The sequence below is a fragment of the Asparagus officinalis genome, chromosome 3 (assembly GCF_001876935.1).
Source record: "Asparagus officinalis chromosome 3, Aspof.V1, whole genome shotgun sequence".
NCBI classification, from domain to species: domain Eukaryota; kingdom Viridiplantae; phylum Streptophyta; class Magnoliopsida; order Asparagales; family Asparagaceae; genus Asparagus; species Asparagus officinalis.
The window spans coordinates 57036433-57049422 of NC_033796.1; the positions used below are offsets into that span (position 1 = coordinate 57036433).

Sequence of the window (12990 nt, forward strand, 5' to 3'; positions counted from 1 at the left end):
TTTTTTTTTCCTTCTCACCTTATTGATCATACTCATTCTTTTTTCAAATCCACTCTCACTTATACCTTGCACCTATTTACACACTATTTTCACTATCTCAATCTCTTCACAATCACATTCACTCATTAATCTTACTTGTCACGCACACAATATAAGAACCGATTTTATATTTTCTCCTACAAAACATCTTCCTCGTGGGATCGATATCTTAAATACTATAACTTGACACGGTTGTGCACTTGCAACCTTTTTGGTACATGTTTATGCCGCATCAAGTACTTAGGAATTAAAAATCTAAATTCATTTTTAGACCAGTGTAATGTGCCTTAGTTCAAATTCCCTTATCTCAGCAAGCTCTTTACCATGTGCACCTGTCCAGTGAATTTTTCTCCTATCGGTACAAGATACGTTGCTTTCCGCCTCTTGCAAAGAATTATGTCTATCCTCACCATTCTCAACTACTAATGAACAATTTACAGACGACGACTTCTTTAGGCTACTCTGAAGGAAGTGCATCCCATGAGGGTTGCTTTTTCTTGGAGATTGACCGTTTTGATCTAACTCCTTGCTCTACCAGCTGGTATTGATTCCATGGTGAAACTCTAATGGGTTTTTCTTCGTTTCTTTGGCCCAAGAGTAAAAGGGCAAGCCCTTTGCTATACCCTGATGTAGAAGAAGAGAAGAATCCTCCTCCTTCCACAATGAACAACATTGTTGCAGCTCAACCACACGTCATAAAGAAAATGCCTTCTGCCCTTTTCATCTGGATTAGGAATAAAGACCATTTCCCAGTCAAATTAGCACATTTACAGAGTTCAAGTGCACACATTTAAATTTAAAGATGCATAATTCATGAATAATTGAAATAATTGACAGATGACTCATTTAGCTTAGACTTCATTTGCAAGTATCTGAGATATACAACTAAGTTATTTGCACAGTTGCATCCTAACTTTAAGCAATGATTTTTTTAATTCATTAAAGATATGAAGTACTCTCAGGAATTGATCTTCTTTCTTGTACTAGCAAAGAATTGATGCTACTGAGCTCTGATTATAAAACAGCATAAAGATTGCAACTAGCAGACTAAGTTTTATATAAACAAAAGTATAAGCCCCATTAGTTCTTAATTAGCATAAAGATTGCAACTAGCAGACTAAGTTTTATATAAACAAAAGTATAAGCCCCATTAGTTCTTAATTAAATTAGTTAAATCAGAAAACTAAGTTTTATATAAACAAAAGTATAAGCCCCATTAGTTCTTAATTAAATTAGTTAAATCAGAAAAGATTACAACTTTCAATTAACATTACACTTCATAATGGTCAAAGAATATGCCAACATTGTTAGAAGGAGAGCCATTAATTTATTAATATATCAAAGTGGAAAAAAACTGAGGAAGTATCAAATTTCGTAACTAATCAAATGATCTAAACTATCAAAAAAATGATATCGTCAAAAGAATTCAGATCCCCAAATTCTGATTCCAACTAATAAGCTAAAAGAACCATTGGAAGGGATTAAAACCCTAAATCACAAAAATCCCCTCATAAGATGTAAAACTATAAACAACGACCTCATTAACAAACTAAAACCTAGATCTCAGAATAATTCAAGAAAATAAAATAAAATAAAATAAATTGCACGCTAAACAAAATACAGATTTTCAGTAAGTAAAACCTAACCAAATTTTAGAAAAATAAACAAATAAATAAGGGAAAAATACTTCCAGCCCCCAAAACCCAAGAAAACGTGCTCCCCCCTAAGACTTTGTCAATGGGTGTTTTGCCCCCAAAAATAAAGATTTTGTTCTCTGAGCCCCCAAAACACAAATCCAAGAGATTAAAATATGTGAAGACCATAATACCCTTTTATCTCTCTTTTCTTATCATGATGTACTGAGATGATAGTTGAAATGATTGATAGAGATTATTTTATTATTTTTATTTTTTATTATTTTCATTGTTGATGAGGGGAATTAACTGTTTGTATTGGGAGATTGTTAAAGTTACGGGTTAATTATTAAGGTTACGAGTTAATTGTTAAGGTTACGGGTCAATTGTTAAGGTTATAGATCCATTCTCTTTCTCTCTCTCTCTATCATGATGTTACTGTGATGATGTTGAAATGATTGAAGGGGATTGTTATTTTATTATTTTTGTTTTTTTATTATTTTCGTTGTTGATGAGGAACCTAATTGTTTTTGTTTGTATTCGGAGATTGTTAAGGTTACGGGTTTAATTGTTAATGTTACGGGTTGGTTGTGAAGGTTACGGGTTTAATTGTTAAGGTTACGGGTCGGTTGTTAAGGTTACGGGTCGGTTGTTAAGGTTACGAGTTGCTTGTGAAGGTTATGAGTTTAATTGTTAAGGTTACGGGTTTAATTGTTAAGATTACGGATTTGTTGTTAAGGTTACGGGTTGATGGTTAATGTTACGGGTCGGTTGTTAAGGTTACGGGTTGATTGTAAAGGTTACACGTTGGGATATATATGTATATATATTTTGAGTGGAATGAATACTTTGGGTCACTTGGCCTACTGGTAAAGTTTGGGAGTTTGGACAAGAGGTTAGGGGTTCAAACCCCTACAGCCATAATATTTTTAGAATATTTGTTGTTAAGGAAAGGTTACGGGTTTGTTGTTAAGGATATGCGTTGGTTGTGAATGTTACGCTTTGGTTGTGAAGTTAACCTAAGGATATGCGTTGGTTGTGAATGTTACGCTTTGGTTGTGAAGTTAACCTACACAACAAACCCGTAATCTTAATAACAAATTCGTAACCTTAACAACTAGCCCGTAACCTTAACAACCGACACGTAACCTTAACAGCCGACCCGTAACCTTAACAATCGATCCGTAACCTTAACAATTAAACTCATAACCTTAACAATTAAACCCGTAACCTTAACAATTAAACCCGTAACCTTCACAACCAACCCATAACCTTAACAACCGACCCGTAACATTAACAATAAATCCGTAATCTTAACAATTAAACCCGTAACCTTAACAATTAAACCTGTAACCTTCACAACCAACCCGTAACCTTAACAATTAAACCCGTAACCTTAACAATCTCCTAATACAAACAAAAACAATTAGTTTCCTCATCAACAACGAAAATAATAAAAAACAAAAATAATAAAATAACAATCCCCTTCAATCATTTTAACATCATCATAGTAACATCATGATAAAGAGAGAGAGAGAGAGAGAGAGAGAGAGAGAGAGAGAGAGAGAGAGAAGAGATCCATAACCTTAACAATTGACCCGTAACCTTAACAATTAACTCGTAACCTTAATAATTAACCCGTAATTTTAACAATCTCCCAATATAAATAGTTAGTTCCCCTCATCAACAATAAAAATAATAAAATAATCCCTATCAATCATTTCAACTATCATCTTAGTACATCATGATAAAGAGAGAGAGAGAGAGAGAGAGAGAGAGAGAGAGAGAGAGAGAGAGAAGGGTATTATGGTTTTCACATATTTTAATATCTTGGATTTTGTGTTTTGAGGGCTCAGAGAACAAAATCTTTAATTTTAGGGGCAAAGCACCCGTTGACAAAGTCTTTTGGGGGGGGAGCATGTTTTCTTGGGTTTTGGGGGCTGGAAGCATTTTCCCCAATAAATAAATAAGAATCGAGAAGATATTAGGGACCTGAAAGAAATTTCGGGTTCCGAGAGGACTAATCTGAAAATTTAACCATCGATCGCCAGTGCAGTAAACGTCGAGATCTCGTGGAGGAATTGCAGCGTCGATCGGCGAGGAGTTGGGCTTTGACTTCGGCAGACTCCGGTCAATTCATAGAGGCCGCTGCTGCAATTCCTTTGTGGCGTCGATGTCGGTGACGTCGGTGATGGACTCTAAAATGCACTGCTGTTGCCTGAGGGCTTTGCTCTGGTCCTTTGATTGCTGAATTAATTGGCTGGAGTTTCTGGCGGGAGCGATGTGAAGGAGGTAAGTCTAGCTCACTGAAGAAATCAACGACGAAGAAAAAAATTCGACGTGGCCAGGGTTTTCGTCGATTTCACTCGGTTGGGGAAGGAAATGGGGGAGAGAAAAAAAACCGACGTGGAGGCGATTTGTGTTTCAGTTTCCCTCTTCAGCCCTAGTGAAACAAGGGGAACAAAGATCAGCGGAAACCAAAAATCAGATGTGGAGGTGAAAAAACCGACGTGGAGGTGAAGTAAAAGTTTTCCACGGGCTTTTAAAGCGAACCAAACAGCCCCTAGTGGTGCGTTTGGGAGTTTACTTAGGGAAGGGAAGGAAGGGGAAGGAAGGAGAAAAATTTTTCCCCTTCCTTCCCTTCCCCTCCATTACACCCCAATTTGGGGTGTAAGAATTTGGGCCAAATTTCCCCTCCATTCCCATCCTCTACCCTACAAAATGAAACTCCCAAACAAGGTTAAAATGAAATTTCCCTTCCCTTCCCCCTCTCTACCCTCCATCCAAACTAAAGGGAAAAACACAACATCATGGTATTTTTTTACAAAAATATAACAAGAAAAACACCATGGTATTCAAACGAAACCTTCATTAATACATTTGAGATTAATTTTATGAACCAAAGTTCAGGGGGTTTTGTGAAATTAACCCAATATACATTTGAATTTAATTTTATGAACCAAAGTTCAGGGGGTTTTTGTGAAATTAGCCCAATAAATATCAAGAACGTAACAGCTACCTCAAAATCTTTCCCTCTGCGGCCCTCAATTCCCCGGTGTCTCCGGCCATGGCGTCGGCCGATCAACCACTAAAAAAGCGAAAGCTCTACGATCCGTCACCAGAACCACCGCCTCCTCCTCCTCTTCAGAGCTTCTTCTCTCCTCCTCCTCCTCCTCCTCCAACTCCGCCGCCTCTGTCTCAAGACGAGATCCTCCGGCGACAAAGCAATCGTAAAGAGATTCGAAATCTATACGAATGCTATCGAAGTATTAGGTTTTGCGTCGAGAAGAAGGATGCTCGCTTTATGCCCGATTTGGAGAAGGCCTACCTCTCTCTGATCACTGCTTCAAGAGGTCCTTCTCTCTTTCTATGATTGAATCTTTGTTGAATAGAGAATTTCAAGTTGTTTATTTGAACTAGATGTCTTTGTTTTAAGGATTGAAAGTCGTTCAGTATATGGTAAAAATCACAACTTTTGCAAAACCCTAGGTTGAGATTTTTGTTTCATTTACGCTAATTTGAACTGTTGATTATTGTTAGGATCTATTTTCTTGATTGCAATCTCTGAAGTGACAAATTACTGCAGTCCATAGTCAAACATAGATTCTTGGGCCTTTAGGTTGCAGATAGTTTTGGTGGCCTCATACAATATGGATTAGGTTCTTGAACAAGTGGCTGATGCACACGTCATGCCATCAACTAGGTCCAAAGGGCAGAGAAGAGTTAATGGTTTCTATGTACAGTCTAAAATGCCTAAAACCTGACAAAATCACCCCCAGTGCACTTAATGCGAAAAATAATCAAAATCGCAGAGCTGGCTCAAAGCTGGATGCTGGCCAATATACTTAATCTTTGTGCTACATGATCATAGGAAAGCCCAAATTTGTTTAATGTTTGATTTTTGGAACTCAAAATGATGATCAACTTAGTTGAAGTGATTTTTCATTCAACTAACTATAATTGGAAGGATTGAGCCAAATCCTTCCAGAAGTAGCCAAGTCTAACTTCTCTTTCTTATTATGTGTACGAGTGTGTGAGAAATAACATGAATTGTTGATGATCTCGCTATATAAAATTTTTATGGAAGGATTTGTGATGATAGTTTTATGAAAGAGGGAGGGAGAAAGCGGAGGGGAGCAGTTACTTTGATGGTTGTAGACTTATAGTTACTCAAGTTATCTTTTTGAACCAGCCCCTGCGTCCCTAAGATATCACATTTGCACTATGCACTATCATATGGATAGAATAGGATTTTAAAGGTGTGGACATGACTCATACTAGCCAGAACCAATTCCTAGTATCTTTTTATAGCCATGACGACTTACATCCTTGACTCTCTAGTATTTGGTATCATTGATCCAAAACTCTAGGCCACATGTATTTGTCTCATTAATGTACAGGGACGGTTTCTGTTAGGATCTTTAGCTTGATAAGTAATGCACATCTATAGACTATGGTAGTATCTGTTATTATATGCTAAATTGCTTCCTCCAGTTGCATGATTAATAAGTGATAGGGAGCTATTTTATCAAACCTTTAAAAATTCATTAATTGCCTCACTAACTGCCACTTCACCTCCTATTTCCTCTTCCCTCTTTCCCAAATTCATCCATCTCTTTCCTGAACCAGTTAATAAACCAGAAAATCATCTCAACGAGATCCCATGCATTGCAAGAGGAACAATCTAGTTTTTAATTTTTAGGTAAAAAGAGCAAAAAAAACCAGTTACTTTTGAGGGTTAATTGCTAAAATCAGTATGTAAATAGGTTATGCCTATATTAAGCTATCTTTTATAGAAATTTAAAAAATCAAGGCTCGAAGAATACATAGTTCTACTGCCAAGGTTTTATTCATTTACAGTCCTAGATTGCCTATGTGCTTTGAGGTGGGAGGATGCTATTTACCATTTTCAGTACACAAGTTTTCAAATGAAGAATAATAACTTGATGAGAGGGGATGTGGAGGGTGGAGGATACTATGTGGTCTGAATTCAAATTAAGCGTTTTTTGACATTTTTTAAAATTCCTTCTAATGTATAAAAATCTTTAAAAGATGACAAAAATTTAGAAAAATAAATCAAGGCGAAGAAGAGAGAAAAATAAGAAAGAGGAAGAAAGAAAGAGAGTAAGGAGATAATGAAGGTCAAGATAAGTTTGTAAATGTTATTGTAACTTTATGTACAAAATTAATAGAGTGAGTAAGGAGAAAATGAAGGTCAAGATAAGTTTGTAAATGTTATTGTAACTTTATGTACAAAATTAATAGAACAAGTCAATAAGTAAATAATTCTTTTGGAAATTTCGATAATGGTGGAGGTGGTTCTAGCAACGGCTAAGGTTCGAGGAAGCGACTCTAGCAATAGTTAGATGAAGGAAAGGGTTGAGACTCTGAAGAATCAAAGAAGAGGAAATTTTATTTTTAAAAATCAAAACTCTACCCTTCATTTTAGACTAAATTATAAAATTAGTATTTTTAGTAAGATATGCTTTTCGATATGGTATTTTAAGTTTCTATGGAAACATTAAGCATTAATACCGAATTTCTATTTGCAATAAGACTTGACTACTTGCTGCCAGTGAAGAATTTGATGCAAAAGCTTGATGTGACCATCACTTGACCTGTCGTGTACACTTTTAAACATCTATACATATATGGCAGTGACTTAATGACATGACAAAGATAAACGATGATTAACAGTCTAAAAATTGTCGTATTTGTGTGAAATTTGTATATTTTGAAGGGTTTTTAGTTTGGACTAAGCAAAAATATTGACGAAGGTCCATAAAACGACCACGTAATAGTCGCGTGACACTTTTGCGCCAAATTCTTCACCTGCAGCGAGCATTCATGCCTTATTATTAGTGGAAATTTGTTAATATTGTTGGAGAAATTTAATGCCAAACCAGAAAGTTTCTTACTAAAAATACCAATTTGGTAATTTATCCCTTTCTTTTAGTTGATTGTATTTAGAATTCTGCACTCAACTCACTATCTTTACCAATTATTATACTTAACCGGGTCCATTGTTTTAACTATCCCTGATATATTTGATATATCGACCAATATATCATTTTATAAGATTTTGCTGCAAAACAACATGGTCTTAATATCCTTTACCGCCTTTTGGCAATTTTTGAGTGATATATCATGAATTTCTTGATATAATAGGTGATGTTTCGTCCTCATAAAGTTTGTTGAAATATTATAATGCCAATTTGGACTTGCATTTGTTCTAAAAGATTGGTTGGGATTTATGGTTCAATTGAGATCTAAACCTAAGCAAATATGTGGTTATGTAAATAATAGAGAAGAAGAATAAGGGCTCAATTGAGACCAAATTCTTTTGCAGATATTTTGCACAAGACATCACCTTTCTCCACAACTCAAATGTTTTGGTGCACCAAAGTATGAATATTTATGATATGTATTTACACATTATCTAGTATATCACTCTAATATTTATTATATATCTTTGGTATATCCTGATATCCGCCATCCAATATGAAATTCTTCCATCCAACATGTCTATGGCATCCGATATTTGGAGAATTGCGTGGATCAGATAACTTGGTGTTTTTCATGTGGTGTGGCATATTTGAGTGTCATGCACTTGCTTAAGTGATCCCAACACCTGTAGTGCTTTTTAAAATAATGTTTGTTGCATGTTTTGTGCATAAATTGGTATCAGAGAGAATGTTGAAGATTTTTACTTACACGGAACTCTAGTCTCTCTTTCCCATGAAATAAGATGTTCAAAAGGTTGAGCTGCCCTAACCTTTAACATAAGTCAATGATCATGGATCAAAACTTGCAAGAACAAAATTAATTTATCATGGAACTAAGAGAATATCTTCTAGTTTCGAGCCTATTAAGCATTATGTAAGGTTCTAAACAATTTATGCACAAAATATGCAACGATCATTGTTACTGTTGCTCTAATGTAGAAGATTATTGATCAAAAGTTCTAGGTTTCAGAAAGTGGGAAGCAGCACAAGATGGTCTTCAATTAATCTTCCAATAGAGGGTAGGAAGAGCTATGTTATAAGTATCAAAAGAGTCATCAAGTTAGGAGTTACTATGAAGAATCTCCAAGGTCAAATATGGTGTTGGGTTTGCTTAGCTCTCACGTAATATTGTAGTGTTTCTTGAAAAAGATGGGAGGAGAATTTCTACATGTGAACAGCCAAACCATGCATAGTAACATTGAACAACAAACAAAGAATAGTTGATATTTTCTTTAATTAAGGTTAGTATTTAAGCTTGTTTCAATCCTATTTAACTGCTAAACCAGGTTGTCAACTCCATATAGGAAATACTTTTATGTTACTGTTTTTATATTGAATCATCTATTTTCTCAACGAAATACTTTCCTTCTTTCACAGGTAAAAATTATAGTATATTATCCACGATTAGAACTCTGATTTTGTTGACTAGATCGACTCTTGCTCTAATTGTAGCACTAAAGTGGTGCAACAACATATTTCTCTTTTGTATCAGGTTACCTCGAAATGGTTGATGTTTAGATGTTTAGCTGACAGCTGATCACTGAAAACCATATATACCTTTTGTGGATTTTTTTGAAGCCCCAATTTGGAATTGCTTTGGTTAGAGCAATAATAGACTAAGAATTAAAGTCATAGAATTTGTATTGGCTAATAAATTTAGATTTTAGGTTTTCTACATTATCGATTTTAGGTTTACTACATTATCAATTGGGCTGGAAAGGGCATACTGCATTGTTTTGAAGCTTGACAATTCACATAATGCAAGGATTGATGAGCAATATGCATTGTTTTAAATATCCCCGACATGGCCCGATATATCCCCCGATATATCCTTTTACAGGGCTTGCCGCAACCGATATGATCTTTAAATATCCTTTACCGTTTTTTAGCTATTTTGAGTGATAAATCCCCGATATGGCCGATATATTAGCCGATATATGGACCAATATATCTTTCTACATAGTTTGTTGCAAAATAATATACCGTGTTTGAAATTTTTGGGCGATATATCAAGATTTTCCCATTATATCAAATGACATTTTGCCCTAAAAAAAGCAGATCGAATGTTGCAACGTTGCTTTACACTTTTGTTTGTTTTAGAAGGTTGATTAGTGATCCTAAACATATATTATTCATATTTTGTATGCTTAAATTTCATTACATATGTTGGGATTACATTTTAATGCATTATACTATGTATGCAAACATTCATTATGGCATTCCGATATTTACCACATATCCCCGATATTTCCCCGATATCCGCAATCCGATATGAATTTTGGTCATCTGATACTTCCTCGATATCCGATATTTAAAACATTGGCAATATGTTACACTATGTAATGCATCCACCAAAGTGGACCCGAATCTTTGTCGGGATTTGGACCAGCACGTTGCAGTTCAATTTTCTTTACGAAATTTTTTAGAGAATGAATATTTTATGACTTAAAACTTAAATGTTAGTTGGTCTGTTGCATCTACGGCTCTATGTAGGCGAATAAAATTGCCTTTATCCTTATCCTTAACAAATAAATGTGGAAGTTCACCAGCATGACTGAACCCCACTTGAGCATTCGAGCTCACATGAACAAAGTTTGTTTTGCTTGTTCGCCTGGATCAAATAGGCCAAGTCAAGTTTGCTTAAATGCTTGACTTCGCAGGTGAAACGAAGCTCGCCTAAAGATCAGCTTCGCCTGCAAGTTAGCTAAGTTCGCCTGAATGCTTAGCTCGCCAACTTCGCCAACACGAGTTGAGTTTAAACTCACGAAGTTCGCCTACATGATCCAGGCTCGCATGCAAGCTCGCCTAGCTCTCCTGCATGATCCAGGCTCGCCTGCAAGCTCGCCTAGCTCTCCTGCATGATCCAGGCTCGCCTGCAAGCTCGCCTAGCTCACCTTAACGGTTAAAACCGCCTGATCGAATTGTGGGATTGGTTGCGCTCACTTCCCACGTTCGAAGGAGGCGGTTATTACCCATTTCTCTCTATAAAAAGCCACGAATGGCTACAGGAAAAAAGGACTTTTGGCAATCAGAATTCTTGGCATTTAAGAGAACCGAATTCTTGCATTTTGGCATTCGACTTTTACATTCAAGCTCGGGTGTTTGGACTCATCTAACCAAGCTTCTACCACGCGCTGAAGTTTGTTCGTAATTTCGTTCAGATCGTCAAAGGGAAGCAAACTCGACACGAGCATCGAGGGAGGCATCCTATTGCCCCAAAGATCCCACGTTAAATAAAGAGAGATCGAATCAATTCTCTCTTCTTCTGTGTAAAAGTGATTGCCGATTTGTAACACACATTCAATTAATACAAATTTATAGATCTCATTTTATAACGAACACTCTACATTTGTAAAAAATATTATGAAGAAATTATTATCACTAAATTTCCCAAAGTTGCAAATAAACTTAAAGAACTTGCTCAATACTTGTACTCATACAATCTTTACAGTTCTCATTGAAAAACCAGTATTCATCTTCATGAATGATCATGACCCTCTTAAATAGTTTTTAGAAAGATGTTTGAAGCTCCATCATGATCTCTTTTTGTTGATACTTGATATATAGGTTGCACCAGTGTGCAACGCATTGTAGCGGAGCTTATTCCTCGGTATGCTTCATTCTGCCCTACTGCTTTGGAAGCTGCAGTTAAAGTGTCCATCAACATGTATAATTGGAGCTTTGCTATAATAATGAGAGGAGAGGATGTAGATACTGTTGCGTATCAGACAGCTAAGGCCTGCATTTTTGGGCTTGTGGAGATATGTTGCACTGCGTCACATGAAGCGCCAACATCATCTGTTATTAGTGGTATCTGTTCTGCAGTTTTCGAAAATGTGCTTACATTTTTCACTTCAACCTTTGAGGGCAACGATATATATCAAATAGGTTATAGTGAACTTCAGAAGCTTCAAGAACCGATTGAATTCTTTTGCGATCTGAAGCAAGAGCCAGCAGACAAAAATGAACCTCCATTGCATAAATTATTCAAGTTTCGAGCACTTAGCTTGCTACGCATATTTCTTACTTCTCCCCAGAACCTACTTTCTGCCTGTTTTGAGCTCCTTGTTGCCAGTGGAACTGATACTGTTCATCGTAATGGAGGACAATACTTTCTTAGTCAGTTGACAAGTCAATTGAATGAAACTGAGGTAACTCATTCATCGAACAGGATAAGTGATGCCACTCCACTTTGTACTGATTCTGCTCAGTGTGACACAGAACACAGAGGATCTGAAGAAGCGAATCCTGTATCAAATGATAATAACAATCTGGAGAAACCATTGCTGTTATCTAAGAACTGTTTTATTGAAATGGTAATTCTTAAATACATATTTGTTTGTTTTGGAAGAAAAACCTTGATTTGCTTGGTTGCTTGTTTCAACGTTCTTAGTCTTTATTCCCCATTTTCTCTTAATTGCATTCAATCCTCACCTTCTGGCTAGAGTGACCTACCTGTTTCCTTTGTGATTAAAATCTTAGACCATTCAGAAGATTTTGAGTAAGTTCTACATTTTCCCTTCTGCACAGTCTCAATATGCAGCACATGGTGGTATGACCTATTAATTGCTTGAGGCAAACCCAAAGAGAGTGAGGCTCTTTGTTTTCCCCCTATAGCTAGTGGGTTTTGATCTTCTTTATTTGTCATTTCAGTGTCTTCACTTGTGTTATGTTGCACAATGATCTATTTAAACCTGTACAAGCAACTATCTTCTTAATCATATGAAATCTAGGGGATATTACCTTAGTGTATTGCTATATGACTAATGAATTATAATAATTTTTTCAACAGTCCATTTCCTTTGATGAATTTGGATATTCAAATTGTCTGTAGATTCTAGAATTTGAAGTAAGTTCTGTACCTGCTAATATTTTTAGCATTAAAAGATCATGATCTTACGTTTGTTCTTATTATTTTCAATCTACAGATCTGCTTTTCTTAGATATGAATATGATTTTCAGTATTTTACACTAAAGTTACTTTATTATACTGTGACTGTGAATCTATTGGGAAAGTATACATACTCAAATCTATTTTGAATGTCGAGGAACTTTACAGGTTACAGAATGGTCTTTATTCTTCACTGTACTTTGTTCATAAGCTCTCATAATTCTAACACAGTGCTGTCTGATTGTAACATTACCATTTCAGAATTTATAGTAGCTTTTGTTCTTTAATCTTGGATACAAATTATACTCATATTTCTCCAATTGGTTGTCTAATTTCCATCAGATGTCACTTTTATCAGTTTGACACAGAACATTTTTGTAAATTATCTGGTGAGGTGGGGGAAAGTGGAGAGGGCGGAGGG

The 12990-nt window shown here is 35.9% G+C and overlaps 1 protein-coding gene across 1 annotated transcript in view; it reads left to right on the forward strand.

Annotated features, from left to right (window-relative positions):
- Positions 4701–12990, forward strand: part of LOC109834185 — a 19876-nt gene continuing 11586 nt past the window's right edge. The window contains exons 1-2 of the mRNA XM_020402125.1: positions 4701–5026; positions 11246–11994. Coding sequence (XP_020257714.1) covers positions 4741–5026; positions 11246–11994 — 1035 coding nt within the window. The 5' untranslated portion in view covers positions 4701–4740. The remainder of the gene's footprint in view (positions 5027–11245; positions 11995–12990) is intronic.